Below are 12,565 nucleotides of genomic sequence, written 5' to 3' on the forward strand. Positions count from 1 at the left end.
CAGTCTTGACTGTTATTTTCCCTAAAGGTGTAGTATTATAAACTGCTACCTCAAGAAGAATAAAAAGCAAGTGCTAATTATATTCTAGAGTCAGAAGACCTCCAGTTGTATGGCACCATGAACCAGTCTAATCCCTTCATTGCACCAGTGATGAAAATGTGGCTCAGACATTTGTCCAGGGTTGCCCAGTGAGTCACTGGCAGAGCTGGAATCAACCCAGGTCACATAGCTTCTAGCTCTATAGTCTTTAAAACACACCAGATTCTCTCCTTAAACCATTTTTAGTTCCTCCGACAATTTCCCAAAATGAATATTGAGATAAAAAATCTAGATAGGGAATGCGAAAACCATATATACTTTTGCACTGAAGGAAACTCTAGATTCTATTAATATTAATAGTAAGACCTCCAAGTGTGCTTACATAGTTACAGCTGTGAGGCTGAGCCATCTGAAGGGTAGAGGTATGCCCAGCCCCTCACTTGATAAGGATCAGGGACACCTGGGGCTCTCACTGAATTTGCTGGGTTCCTTTGAACAAGTTGCTTTGGCCTCCTGGTGACTTACGTGTAGAATCAAAGTTAGTCAATCGTGATTCGGCACGGCCATAAGCAGAACTGGGGAAGCCTAGGCAAGGTAGTTGTAAAGTTTCTGTACTCCCACAGCACTTCATACACACCCTGGCAGGCGCTTGTACTGGGAGCTGTCTGGTAACTGTTCAAAGAAGGGCAGAAGAAAAAGTGAAAAATGTGGTTTTGACCCTCAAAATGCCTGACTGGAATAATGACTTGCCATATAATGACTGAAGAGAGATACCAGGGCAATTGTAATTACTTACCTTAGTGCTTTTAAGGCCATGGTTGTATTTGTAATGTAAAAATTGTGGGCCAGAACAGGGGTCAGCAAACCTTGTCCATAAAGAGACAGATGGTAGATATTTTAGGCTTTGCAAGCCACACCATCCGTGGTACCTTTTCAACTTTGCTATTGTAGCACAAAAGCAGAAAAAGACAGTACAAAAAGGAAGGGCTTGACTGTGTGCCCATAGACTTCTGAACACTGAAAATTTGATTCAGTATCATTTCATATATTAGAAAATATGACTCTTGTTTTGATTTTATTTGAACATTTAAAAATGTAGAAACCTTTATTAACTCGTGGGCCTATGCAAATACAGGTCAAGGGCCACAGCTTGCTGACCCCTGGCCTAGATTATTTCCTTGAGTCCCTCAAACCTTATAACAAAGTGATCCAAAGGGTTCCAAGAGAACTAAGGATTGGATCCCCTTTCATTGATTCTGTGATGAGCTTTCAACGCCTTTCATTGACTATTGAAATCATGATATACTCTGACTCAAATTCAAATTCTAAGTAAAAGTCAATGATATGAGACTCTTACTTGTCAGGAAGGGTTTTAGGAGCGCTGATAATGCTTTCGTTCTTCAGTTTGCAGTCCTGATGTGGCTCCTGACCTACGTTGGCGCTCTTTTCAATGGCCTGACCCTGCTGCTCATGGGTAAGAGCAGATGAGAGTGTATATGCCTTCCTTCACACCCTCTGTGAAAACGCTGCTTCCTAGGCTCTAAGCTTTTTGTTTGTTTAAAGAGATTCCTAGGAACAAATGCCAGAGATCCCTGCGTGCAGAGCACTTCTCTTACCATCATAGTTCAATTAAAGAGTGTAATATATATTATACACTAATAATGAATTCCTAAGTCTAAAGGGTTTTTTTTCTTCAAACGTAACTGGCTTCTTTTTGGCTTATTTTTTATATACATATATGTATATATGTGTGTGTATATATATATGTATGTATTTGGATCTGTTTACAGTGGCAGCTATGGATAGAGATTCATTTTCATCTTGGGAGTGGAGAGTGTATCCTAATTCTAGGAATAATTACAAAATACCTGTACAGGGCTCAGTGTCATTTTATTTTCCCTATGAACTGCCCTGTCATCTTTTATCTAGAATGCTGGATATTGCTTTTCAAAATAGGAAATAAAAAATAAAATAAAATGCTGAATATTCCAAATAATTCTATAATATCATATAACCATATTAAAATGTGTCTATACATGTATTCTTATTGATAACTCAGAATCCAACTTTGCATCTTATTGATAACTCAGAATTTAATACTATATTTGTTTTTCATCCCAGCTGTGGTTTCAATGTTTACTCTACCTGTAGTGTATGTTAAGCACCAGGTAAGTTCTATGTGATGTCAAACAATGACATTAAATTTTCACCTCATCATCTTTGGATGTGCTCATTATTTTTTTTTCTTTGTGTAGGCACAGATTGACCAATATCTGGGACTTGTGAGGACTCACATAAATGCTGTTGTGGCAAAGTAAGTCACATAGTGCAATGCATAAAAAGAGAGACTCGTGGATTAGGGTAGGGGTAATGAGAAGATAGTAAAATTATAGATTGATTTATGATCATTCACTTACTAGAGTCATATATTCATTCTCTTCTCAATTATATTATTTTAGAAAATAAGCATAAGATTTTTAACTCTCAATTAAATAAAACCAAGTGGTTTATTTCAGGTTTCATAGTAAGTTTTAATGAATGAATGATATTAACCTCTAAGGACTGGCCCATGTACAAGAACAAGATGCACTGGAGGAAAGAAGGAAACTTGATTCAAAAAAGTAAAATTAACAGTTTAATTCAAATAAAAATAATTAAGTTAACATTTTTAATCTTTTAAACAATGAATAGCCCTAATTTTTAAAATCATTAAAATTACTTTTAAAACTTTGAATTATTTTTAAAACTTTAAAATACATAAAATGTTTGCCAACTAAGTACATCACAGCATTTTAACTCAACAACTGTGTGTATGTGTGTAATACCACTGCTTTTTAAACCTGAGTCTTAAGCCTTACTTTATGGCTCCCTTATATATTAGGAGATAGAGATTTCAGTTTTATATCTCCACAGCTAACGTGGTCATTAAACTTAGGAGTTTTCCCTAATTCTTACATACTATTTTTAGGTATATAGTCAACTAAAGTGATAGCTCTTATATTGAATTTTTATTCAATATTTTATTTTATTAAAAAGCTAGCCTAATCTTTAGCTACAAATATATGTCACCAAAGGACTAGACTTTTTCACAAAAACTCTATCTAATTATCTGATAATAATGTGGCTGGACCTAGGTGAGGGTCAGATTTAGAGAGAGGCATTTTAGGTAATTAAAGATGTGTAATAACAAAATAAGAAAGACTAATCACATTAAAGTTCCTCTGCTATTAGATTATATGTGATGTGCTTCAGTTCTCTCTGAAGTTTATAAACTTGTTTTTTACTGTGTATTATTTACATTTTTCCTCTTAAAGTCATTGGGAACTCATAGGATTCTATGTTGAATTTGGATCTTTGAGAGATCTGCGACACATTTCAAAATCCCTGAACTTATGAGCTTGGACCCAGGTGTAACCAATACCTAATGAAAATCAACACATTAAGCATAAAATAATCATTTTATGTTGTATTAAGAAATGGTAGCATAGCACAGTATGAGACTTGGTGGTACCCAAACCTGAGGAGCCTGTTTAAAAATATGAATTCTAAGACTCCACACAGACCTATAGAATTAAAATTTCTAGGATTGGTAACCTGGAATTTATATTTTAATGAACTCTCCAGGTGACTTTTTGGCAGCTAGAACTGTATTCATAAACTATAGCAAAGAACACCAGAATAGGAGTTCGGAAACTGGAAGACAGAAGTTCTAGACCTACGTTGTCTAATACTTAGTTTGGGGATCACAAATCACACCTATTACTTTTTCAATTGGTTTGTTGGTTTAGTCCAAAAACAGGAGAGTACCTGTTATGTTCTGGACACTTCATATGACAGGTACAGAGGGTATAAAGATAAATGAAATGATCTCAGCCCTAAAAGAGCTCTTAGCCCAGTGGTGCAGACAAAATTATACAGAAATAATTATAATAAAATATAATAAGTACAATAAGTACAGTAGAGCTATATGAAATACTAAAGTTGGAGAGATGAGGAAACAATTGTTCCTTCCTGGATGGGATAGTGGAAAACCATTAAGATAAGGTGGCATTCGACCTGGGCCTTGAAGGATGGGTAAACAATCATTACGTGGATGATAAAGGGAAAGACGTTGCAAGAGGAAGAGGTAATAAAGCAAAGACAGAGAAGCATGAAAATGTAAGTCTCTCCCCTCTCTAGGTTAGACTACATTCTTTCCTGGAAAGAATGTAGGAAGAGAGGCTGAGGCCAGGTGGTGAATGCTCTGTGGAGTTGTAACTCCAACCCAGCAGAAAATGGCCAGCCCTTGATGTTTTTAAGCAGGGGATTGAGGTCATCAGTTTTTTAAAGATCACTATGGCAGTCTAGTGAGAAAAGAATTGGAGAGGGGAGAGACTAGAGATGTGGCCATCAGCTAGGAGGTTATCATAATTCAAACAAAAGTGACAAGGGCATGGCCTGGTTAAAATGGAGGAAAAAGAGAGATGGCAGAGAATATAAAGTATATACAACGTACTTGTTAAGTTACAATTGGAAATCAATGCTGTGAAAAAGAATGGAAAGGAAATGTTAGCTATGACTAATATGGCTTCTGTAATTGAGCTTCAGGCAGAGTTGGCTCTTAACTTCCTGGTAGCTAGGACAAAAAGAGAAACTAGGCAAGTTACATGGTTCTTCCTATCTATCAGAAAGGAGGAAATAACAATTCTTCAAAATAACCTGTTTTGCCTGGCACTACATTTTGAAGGAAATTTATTGGTGGGTTCTTAACTCTAAGGCCTCTTCAAACTCTGAAATTCTAATTCTACCTTAGAATAATTCCAGTGAAAGAACTTACACCATTTTAGTGGAACAGTTAAGAGCATGATTGTTAGAATCAGATAGACCGAGTCCATTTCTGGCATTTTTAGCTGTATGAGCTCATCATAAATGTTATTTGACTCTATGAGCCTATTTCCTTATCTGTAAATTGGAATTGTTAATACCTCACAGGGTTCGTGGTGATCAAATGAAGTAATGTCTGTAAAGTATTCTTACTTAGATGTTGGAAACCCTCATTGTCATCATCATCATCCTGTTACTGCTTAGAGATCAGTTAATGGGGCTTGGAGGTAGAGGACAGTCCCAGACTGGGCCAGTAGACCCCAGGACCACCCTCTCCTCCATACTGAGTGACCCTGTCTAGGTCATTTCACCTTTGTTTGTCTCAGTTTTCCAGCTTAAAATGGGGGGTTAATAATACATAATAACACTTCTTAGAGTTTTGAAAATAAGGAAAAATGCCTCAAATTTCAAAAGGCAAAATAAACACTGTAGAGGAAATTAAAGCTTTGAGTAAGTGAGACCATAATAAGAAATCTGCTTTAAGTTTATACAATTCCCTATGTCTAGATGAGTTATATTTTAGATGACAAAATAGCTTGTAATTTTACCTAGAAGCCCTCTTGGTGACCTTTGGTAAATCTCATGGAATAAAGGACATCCTGAAAACTAAAATTGGAAAGGAGCTGTCATGATCTGCAAATGAGAAGAAAGATTCTAGATGTTATATTTGATAAATTGAAGGCCTGATTTCAAGCAAAAATCCAGAATGAATTAGTAAAACTGTAGTTATTCAGAACAGATCATTGTATGTTCACTAAACCCTGAGATGAAATGGACTTCCCTAGCCAGTGAGTATTCTGATTTTAGTGCGGGTAGTCAACAAGTCTTCTTGGTGTCCTTGTGGAAAAACATGGAGATGTATGATCCAGATGACAGCACAGATGGTAGAATTCTAGAAGGTTGAAATAGTAGACCCTAAAGATGTTCATTAATCCATCAAATATGTGTCTGGAGCAAGGTATGTGACACACGGCTCTGCCTTTGATCCCATTATTTTCAACCCCATTACTTCTCATGACTATGTGAGGACAAATCAATTATCTTTGTCAAAGTTCCAGATGATGTACAGTTTGAAGCCAAAGCAAATTCAGAAGATGGCAAGCTCAAGATTCAAAATGAATCAAGGGATCTTGAGTAAACAAGAATGCTGAATTGAAATCAATAAAATGAAATTAATAAGGAAAGTAAAGTCCTACATTTAGGTTTCTAAAAAGTCAACTTACAGCTATAGAATGCGGGGAGGGATAGATGAGAGAGGGTAACAATAAGTGTGTATGTGAAAAATACCTCAGGGGTTTTTAATTGCTTGATTGGTCACAGCCAAATGTGAGTCAATGATGTGCTGAAGCATCTTTAAAAAATCAATGCAAGTTGAGTTGTTATTAGTAGGAGTACAAAGTCTAAATCAACAGAGGCAACAGTCATATTATATTCCACATTAGCCATCCCATATCTGTGTTCAGTTTCAGGGTTGGACATTTTAACAGATGCATTAATACATTGGAGTAATGCCCCAAAGATGACCAGGGTATTAGAAATGTGATAGTTAATGGGCAGTGAAGAGTAAACTTTGCTGGGGATGATTACCCTGGAAAAGAGATGACTTTAAAAGGACACCATAGCCATTCTCAAATACTTGGAGGTCTAACATTGTAAAAAGAGTAGGATTTCTCTTTTTCTCTCAAGAGCACTGAATGGAAATTTTAGAAGTTCTGAGATTTGATTGAAATATGGGGGAAAGAGTAATGATTAGAGTTGCCATCTGCCCCATGAAGGAGTGAGTACTCTGACATTCATTCAAGTATTCAAATAGAAGTTAGACGGCCACCATTGCACGTGTCCTCTCCTGGCTTCTCCTCCTCTTGTCCACCGCCCTTCTGGTCCTGTGACCCCAAAGGTTATCTCATGTCTACGGCTCCAAACTTGTGTCTCCAGCCCAGACCTCTTCAACTAAGCACCAGATCTATCTGCTTATTTATGTAAGGTTTCTCTAAAGTGTCTCATAGACCTTTCAGATTCACTTAGCCACACATCTTGCAATCTTACCCCAGAACTTGTATTTCCTTCGGTCATCACCATCTTGGTAAATGGCATTTTCACCTGGTTCCTCAGGCCAAAAACCAAAGAAACTTCCTTGATTACTCTTCCTCTAATCCTAGCCTGTACATTCAGTTCATGAACAGATCAAGTGGGTCCTGCAGCCTCATCTCTAAACTAACCCTGAGACTGTTCCCCTCTCTTCACTTCCATGTCTACCGTACAATCCAGGCATGCCTTCTGGTACTTGGACTGCTGTGGGTTTCTCTCCCTCTATTCATTGCTTCTACTCCCATTTCCCCATTTTTTTTTTCACACGGCCACCATCATGATGTTCTTACATTAATCAGATCACGTCACTCCCCTGCCTAAATTCATCAATGGCTTCCCATCACACAGGTTAGAATCTAAACTCCTTACCACATCTCACAAACTCCAATATCCACCATCTGGTCCCTGTCTGCCTTTCAGACCTCCCCTATCCATACCCCAAGCACACGAGCTTCTCAATTCCTTGCTGCCAGCTTGTCCTCTCTGTGATGCCTCTGCACTCGTTACTACCTCTGCGTGAAACACTTCAAATCCAGATCTTGGCCTGATGGCCCCTTCCTGTCCTCTGAGGATCAGTTTCTCAGATGAATGGATTTAAAGGAGGTACTGCCCACCTTACCACTGTGCCCCTCACTGCCTGCCATACCACCTTGTTTTTCTTTATAGCAGTTATCACCATCTGAACTTCTCTTGTCTTCTAGTTTATTTCTGTCTCCTCAATTCCTACAGGAATGAAAACTCCACGAGAGTAAGCATCTTTTCCCTTTTGTTGACCACTGAATCCCAGTACATGGAAGGGTACCTCGTGGCACAGAGGGAGGTCTCAATCAAAATCTGCACAATGAGCTCTGCACGATGAGCTCATAACTCTTCAAATTAACAAAACACTTCCAGTGTAAACCTGTCCTAAAGTCATGCTGCTACACTGTGAGCATCACAGAATTTCAGGACCCTGGAGATAGCTAGTCTATGCCCACATTTTAATGATGAGTGTTTAGGACCAGGAAAGTCCCTTAGCTTGCCAGATGCCACATAGCTAATTAATAGAATAGCTGAGACTAGGACCCAGGTTTTTAAATTCTAGTTGTGGGTACTTAGACTACTCTGAGGGTGAACATAGGTTTCTTTTCCTATGTCCGACATAGGAACAGATTACATCCCTAGTTATATAACCATTCCTAGTTATGCTCATCTTCCTGGCATGGTCAGTAATAGCACTTTCTCTCTCTTTCTGAAGTGCCCCAGATGGGGGATAAATAATCACCCTAACTATATCATAGCTTCTGTAATCCTGAAATAAGTCAATATGTTCATCCACCTAAAAAGATCTAAAATATGTGGCTTTCTTCCAATTCTCTTTTTTGTTGTCGTTATTTTCATTATCCAGTTTTTACTTCCTTCTTACTGCTTTATACAAGAGTATTTACAGATGTACATACATAAAGACTATAATATCTTCTGGAATACTAAGCTCTTTGGTCACTTAGCTAATTAAAGCAACAACACATAAAATGATTTCATTAATAACACTTGTGATTTTGATATTGTCTTTTTAGGATTCAGGCTAAAATCCCAGGCGCTAAGAGGCATGCTGAGTAAACTGATTTCCCACCGGGGACTGGACACAAACAGGAATGTCTGGAGTGGTAACAGCTCTCTTCTTACTCGTTACTGCAAATTGATTGTTCCCCTCCTCCCCCCAGTACCATAATCTTAGAGACAAACCTTAAAACAGCTGTTTTTAGGCTGTTCCTTGTATCTTAGGATATTTGAGTCACTTGTGTCAACCACTAAAGTATAGAGAGAAGTGTATTAGATGTGGTTTTTAATTTTGTGTTGCTAAAAAAAGTGCATGATGGTGAGAGCCCAAGTTCTCTTTCCCTCTTCGGTGTTCTTCTCTTCTCTGCAATGCTTCTGTAGCTTCTAACGTTCCCTGTGGCTAGGCCTTTCCTGCCGAGTGCTCTGATGCAATAGTGGAAATCGCTTATATGTCCTTGGGTTGCTGGTTGGATTAATCTTTAATAACAATATATAGAATTGTAGACTGATGTTTTAGCATTTTTCCAACACACACAACGTAAAAATAAAAACAGTCAACCGTACTTATGGTAATCAGTTTTGTATAACTTAAAATAATTAAATAAATGAATAAACCCAAAACAAACATGCCGTAGTTTTGTTGTATGGGATTGGTGGGCTGATTTACATGTATGGTTACTAAAAAGTACCAGCATGTTAACTTTATTACAATTTGTATTACTTTCTCTGTAGTTCCTAATGGATTCAGTTACGGACTCTGGATATTTGCACTTATGTACTTGATACTGAATGCATAAATAAATGTTACTAAATGTAGAACGTTCTCCCTCTCTTCTCATGCATGGTCCCACCAGAAAACACAAAAGCTCGAAGTGACGAAGTCACTCAATGACATTCTGGGAGGGCTGAGAGCAAGTGCTCACCTTATTTCTCTCCAGGACTGTGGAGTCAAACCCCAACCTGGCTTATGGTTTTTCTGGGTCATTAATAGAAAACTGAAAAGTGGTAAACTGTCAATCACTCTTCACATTGTACTTTGTGGGGTGGATGCAGATATTTAAGATCGTTTTAAAAAACTTGAAAGTGATATAAATTCTTACATAAACTGTACAGCAATAGGCAACAAAACACGGGCAAAAACAATTGTAATTGCCATGAACTCACCCTTTTAGTAATTACTTATTAAGCACTGACTGTGTGCCAAGCACTAAGAATGGGGCTGTGAATAAGAGAGATGATAATTCCTGCCCTCACCATGTGAAGTCTTCTAATAATTCCTCACCGCTTTTTGTACAAGTCCAATTGCATATTTTGTTTCACTGCTACAATCAAATGTCAAAGACAAAGAGGTAGAAGTGAATGAAAGGAGTAGCAGTTGGAGAAAAAAAGGAATGATTGCTTATAAAAAGCTGCCTTTTACCAGTTTTACACATGGGTTCAGTGAATATTTGTGGGGTTATCCTTCTGTGCAAAGTGGTGTGAAGGTTACAAGGATCACTTGGCACTGTGCCAGCAGCCAGAAACTCTCGTCACTGTGCTGGGGGAGAGGGCAGGTGGCTATGTGGAAATGCTAACTAAGCAAAGGGTAGCATAAAACAAGAGCCACGGGCCAGGCACGGTGGCTCACGCCTGTAATCCCAGCACTTTGGGAGGCCGAGGCGGGCGGATCACGAGGTCAGGAGTTCAAGACCAGCCTGATCAACATGGTGAAACTGCATCTCTACTAAAAATACAAAAATTAGCTGGGTGTGGTGGCACCTGCCTGTAATCCCAGCTACTTAGGAGGCTGAGGCAGGAGAATCGCTTGAAACTGGTAGGCAGAGGTTGCAGTGAGCTGAGATCGCACCACTGTACTCCAGCCTGGGCAACAGAGTAAGACTTTGTCTCCAAAAAAAAAACAAGCCATGATGCAGGGTTTGAGCAACAGAAGATTCTCAGGGGCGGTGAATTTCAGAGCCGGGTCCTGGTTTGGTTTTTGCCAGATGAAGACGGTCCAACTCGGATAAAGAAAGAACATGAGCTAAAGTGCCAAGATGTGGAGTGTGAGACATATGCAGAGAATGGTGAGTTAAACAAGCTTAGATGGGTTGTAAAGTTCTTGGGGTGGGAATGATGGTGCCAGATAAGGCTGAAAAGGTGGGTTGAGATCACAATGGGAAGAAACTTGGATGCCTGTGCCAAGGAGTTTGGGCTTTTTTCTCTACATCTCAGAGAGTCACATACACACAACAAAGGTGCAAGATACTGAAGGCTAGTTGAATAGAGTGATAATTGTAACCTAACTCCACCTGGGTGCCAAAAGACCCAGATCTTTACTAGAACAGCCACAGAAAGAATAGAAAGATGTTCACCTGTCCCTGATCCTTGATGTTAACCCAGCATCCCTGCCAAGCACCCACCATGGATAGGTTCAGCTAACAGATGGTGTGGAGGGAGATTGGACTGGAGCTGGTAACCAACTAGCTGTGGGGCTTCAAGATGAAAGCTGGCCTTGAGCATGAGTTCCTCCTTGAATTTTGCACCCAAGGAAGCTCAGTTGCCTCACCCTAGCCCAGCACTAAGACTCGCTGATCAGCAGGGTGCAATGCCATTTTCCAGGACAGAGCCCAGAAGAGATGATTTGGGGAAGGAAGTTAGTAAGCTGAGTTTTTTTTTTTAATGGTTACTAGATTTAGAAGAGGGTTTTCTTTTTTCTTTATGTTTTTCAGCCTCCAACCTTTTAGACAAAGTTTCTTCTACATGGCTTTATTGTATATAATTAATCTTCAATATCTGTATCTGCAGCATTGTCCCCATACTGTAGACCCAGGATTCCTTTCACAGGCAGCTGCTCATTAGGAAGTCTAATTAGGAACTCTCTTTGCTGGCAGTGGTGGAGAAGATTCCTAAGGAAACTCCAGGCTTACAAAATGATAGGTATGGATGTAGATTTTTCACAAATGGAACATGGGGCACATTATACTCTGTTTCTACAGGGAGCATCAGCCCAGGTGATATTCAAGATGATGGAAGTAATGTGAACAGATGAGAAGAGGACCAAGGGCAGAGCCCCTGGAAAACCCAGAGTGAGTGAGGTGATTCTGAAAGCTGTGAACAGTAGAAAATTCTTAGAGTCCATATATGGATGAGTGAAGGCAGTCGGAGCAGGTGAAGAAGCTGCAGTATTCTAATGGATAAAGCACGACAGTTTCTATATCCTCTGCTCTTTCCCCACCCATGTTAGTTTCCTAGGGTTGCTCTACCAAAGTACCAAAATCTGGGTTTTTGGTTTTTTTTGTTTTTGTTTTTGTTTTTGAAACTCTCAGGCTGGAGTGAAGTGGTGCAATCTCAGCTCACTGCAACCTCCACCTCCCGGATTCAAGTGATTCTCCTGCCTCAGCCTCCCAAGTAGCTGGGATTACAGTTGCATGCAACCACACCCGGCTAATTTTTATATTTTTAGTAGAGATAGGGTTTCACCATGTTGGCCAGGCTGGTCTCAAACTCCTGACCTCAAGTGATCCACCATCTCAGCCTCCTCCCAAAGTGCTAGGATTACCAGGCATGAACCATCATGCCCAGCCTCAAAATCTGGGTCTCTTAAAACAATAAAAATTTATTCTGTCACTGTTCTGGAGGCCAGAAGTCCAAAATCAAGATGTTGGCAGGGCCGTGGTCTCTTTGTTGGCTCTGAGGGAGAACCCTTCCTTGCCTCTTCTAATGTCTGCATTTGTCAGCCATCCTTGGTGCTCCCGACTTGCAGATGGGGTACTCCAGTCACTGGGCGCCTTCTCCCTGTGTATCTTCATATCGTCTTCCCTCTGTGTCCAAATTTCCCCTTTGAATAAGGACACCAGTCGTAATGGAATAGGGCCCACCCTAAGGACCTCATTTTAACTTGATTATCTCTATAAAGACCCTGTTTCCAGTAAGGTCACATTCTGAGGTACAGGGGTTTGGGGCTTCAACATATCTGGTTTAGGGGTGGTGCACAGTTCCACCCCGCCACCACCTGATGGCTCGTATGGGCCCTTACCCTACTATAAAGACTTCCTCC

At 39.6% G+C, this 12,565-nt stretch overlaps 1 protein-coding gene across 2 annotated transcripts in view; it reads left to right on the forward strand.

Annotated features, from left to right (window-relative positions):
- The window catches only part of RTN1 (reticulon 1), a 156,712-nt gene extending 147,364 nt beyond the window's left edge, over window positions 1-9,348 (forward strand). For both annotated transcript variants that reach the window (XM_011989572.1, XM_011989573.1), the window contains 4 exons: window positions 1,444-1,513; window positions 2,161-2,207; window positions 2,295-2,353; window positions 8,547-9,348. In XM_011989572.1, coding sequence (XP_011844962.1) covers window positions 1,444-1,513; window positions 2,161-2,207; window positions 2,295-2,353; window positions 8,547-8,589 — 219 coding nt within the window. In that variant the 3' untranslated portion in view covers window positions 8,590-9,348. The remainder of the gene's footprint in view (window positions 1-1,443; window positions 1,514-2,160; window positions 2,208-2,294; window positions 2,354-8,546) is intronic.
- The last annotated feature ends 3,217 nt before the right edge of the window (window positions 9,349-12,565 follow it).

The sequence above is a fragment of the Mandrillus leucophaeus genome, unplaced genomic scaffold (assembly GCF_000951045.1).
Source record: "Mandrillus leucophaeus isolate KB7577 unplaced genomic scaffold, Mleu.le_1.0 Scaffold359, whole genome shotgun sequence".
NCBI lineage: Eukaryota > Metazoa > Chordata > Mammalia > Primates > Cercopithecidae > Mandrillus > Mandrillus leucophaeus.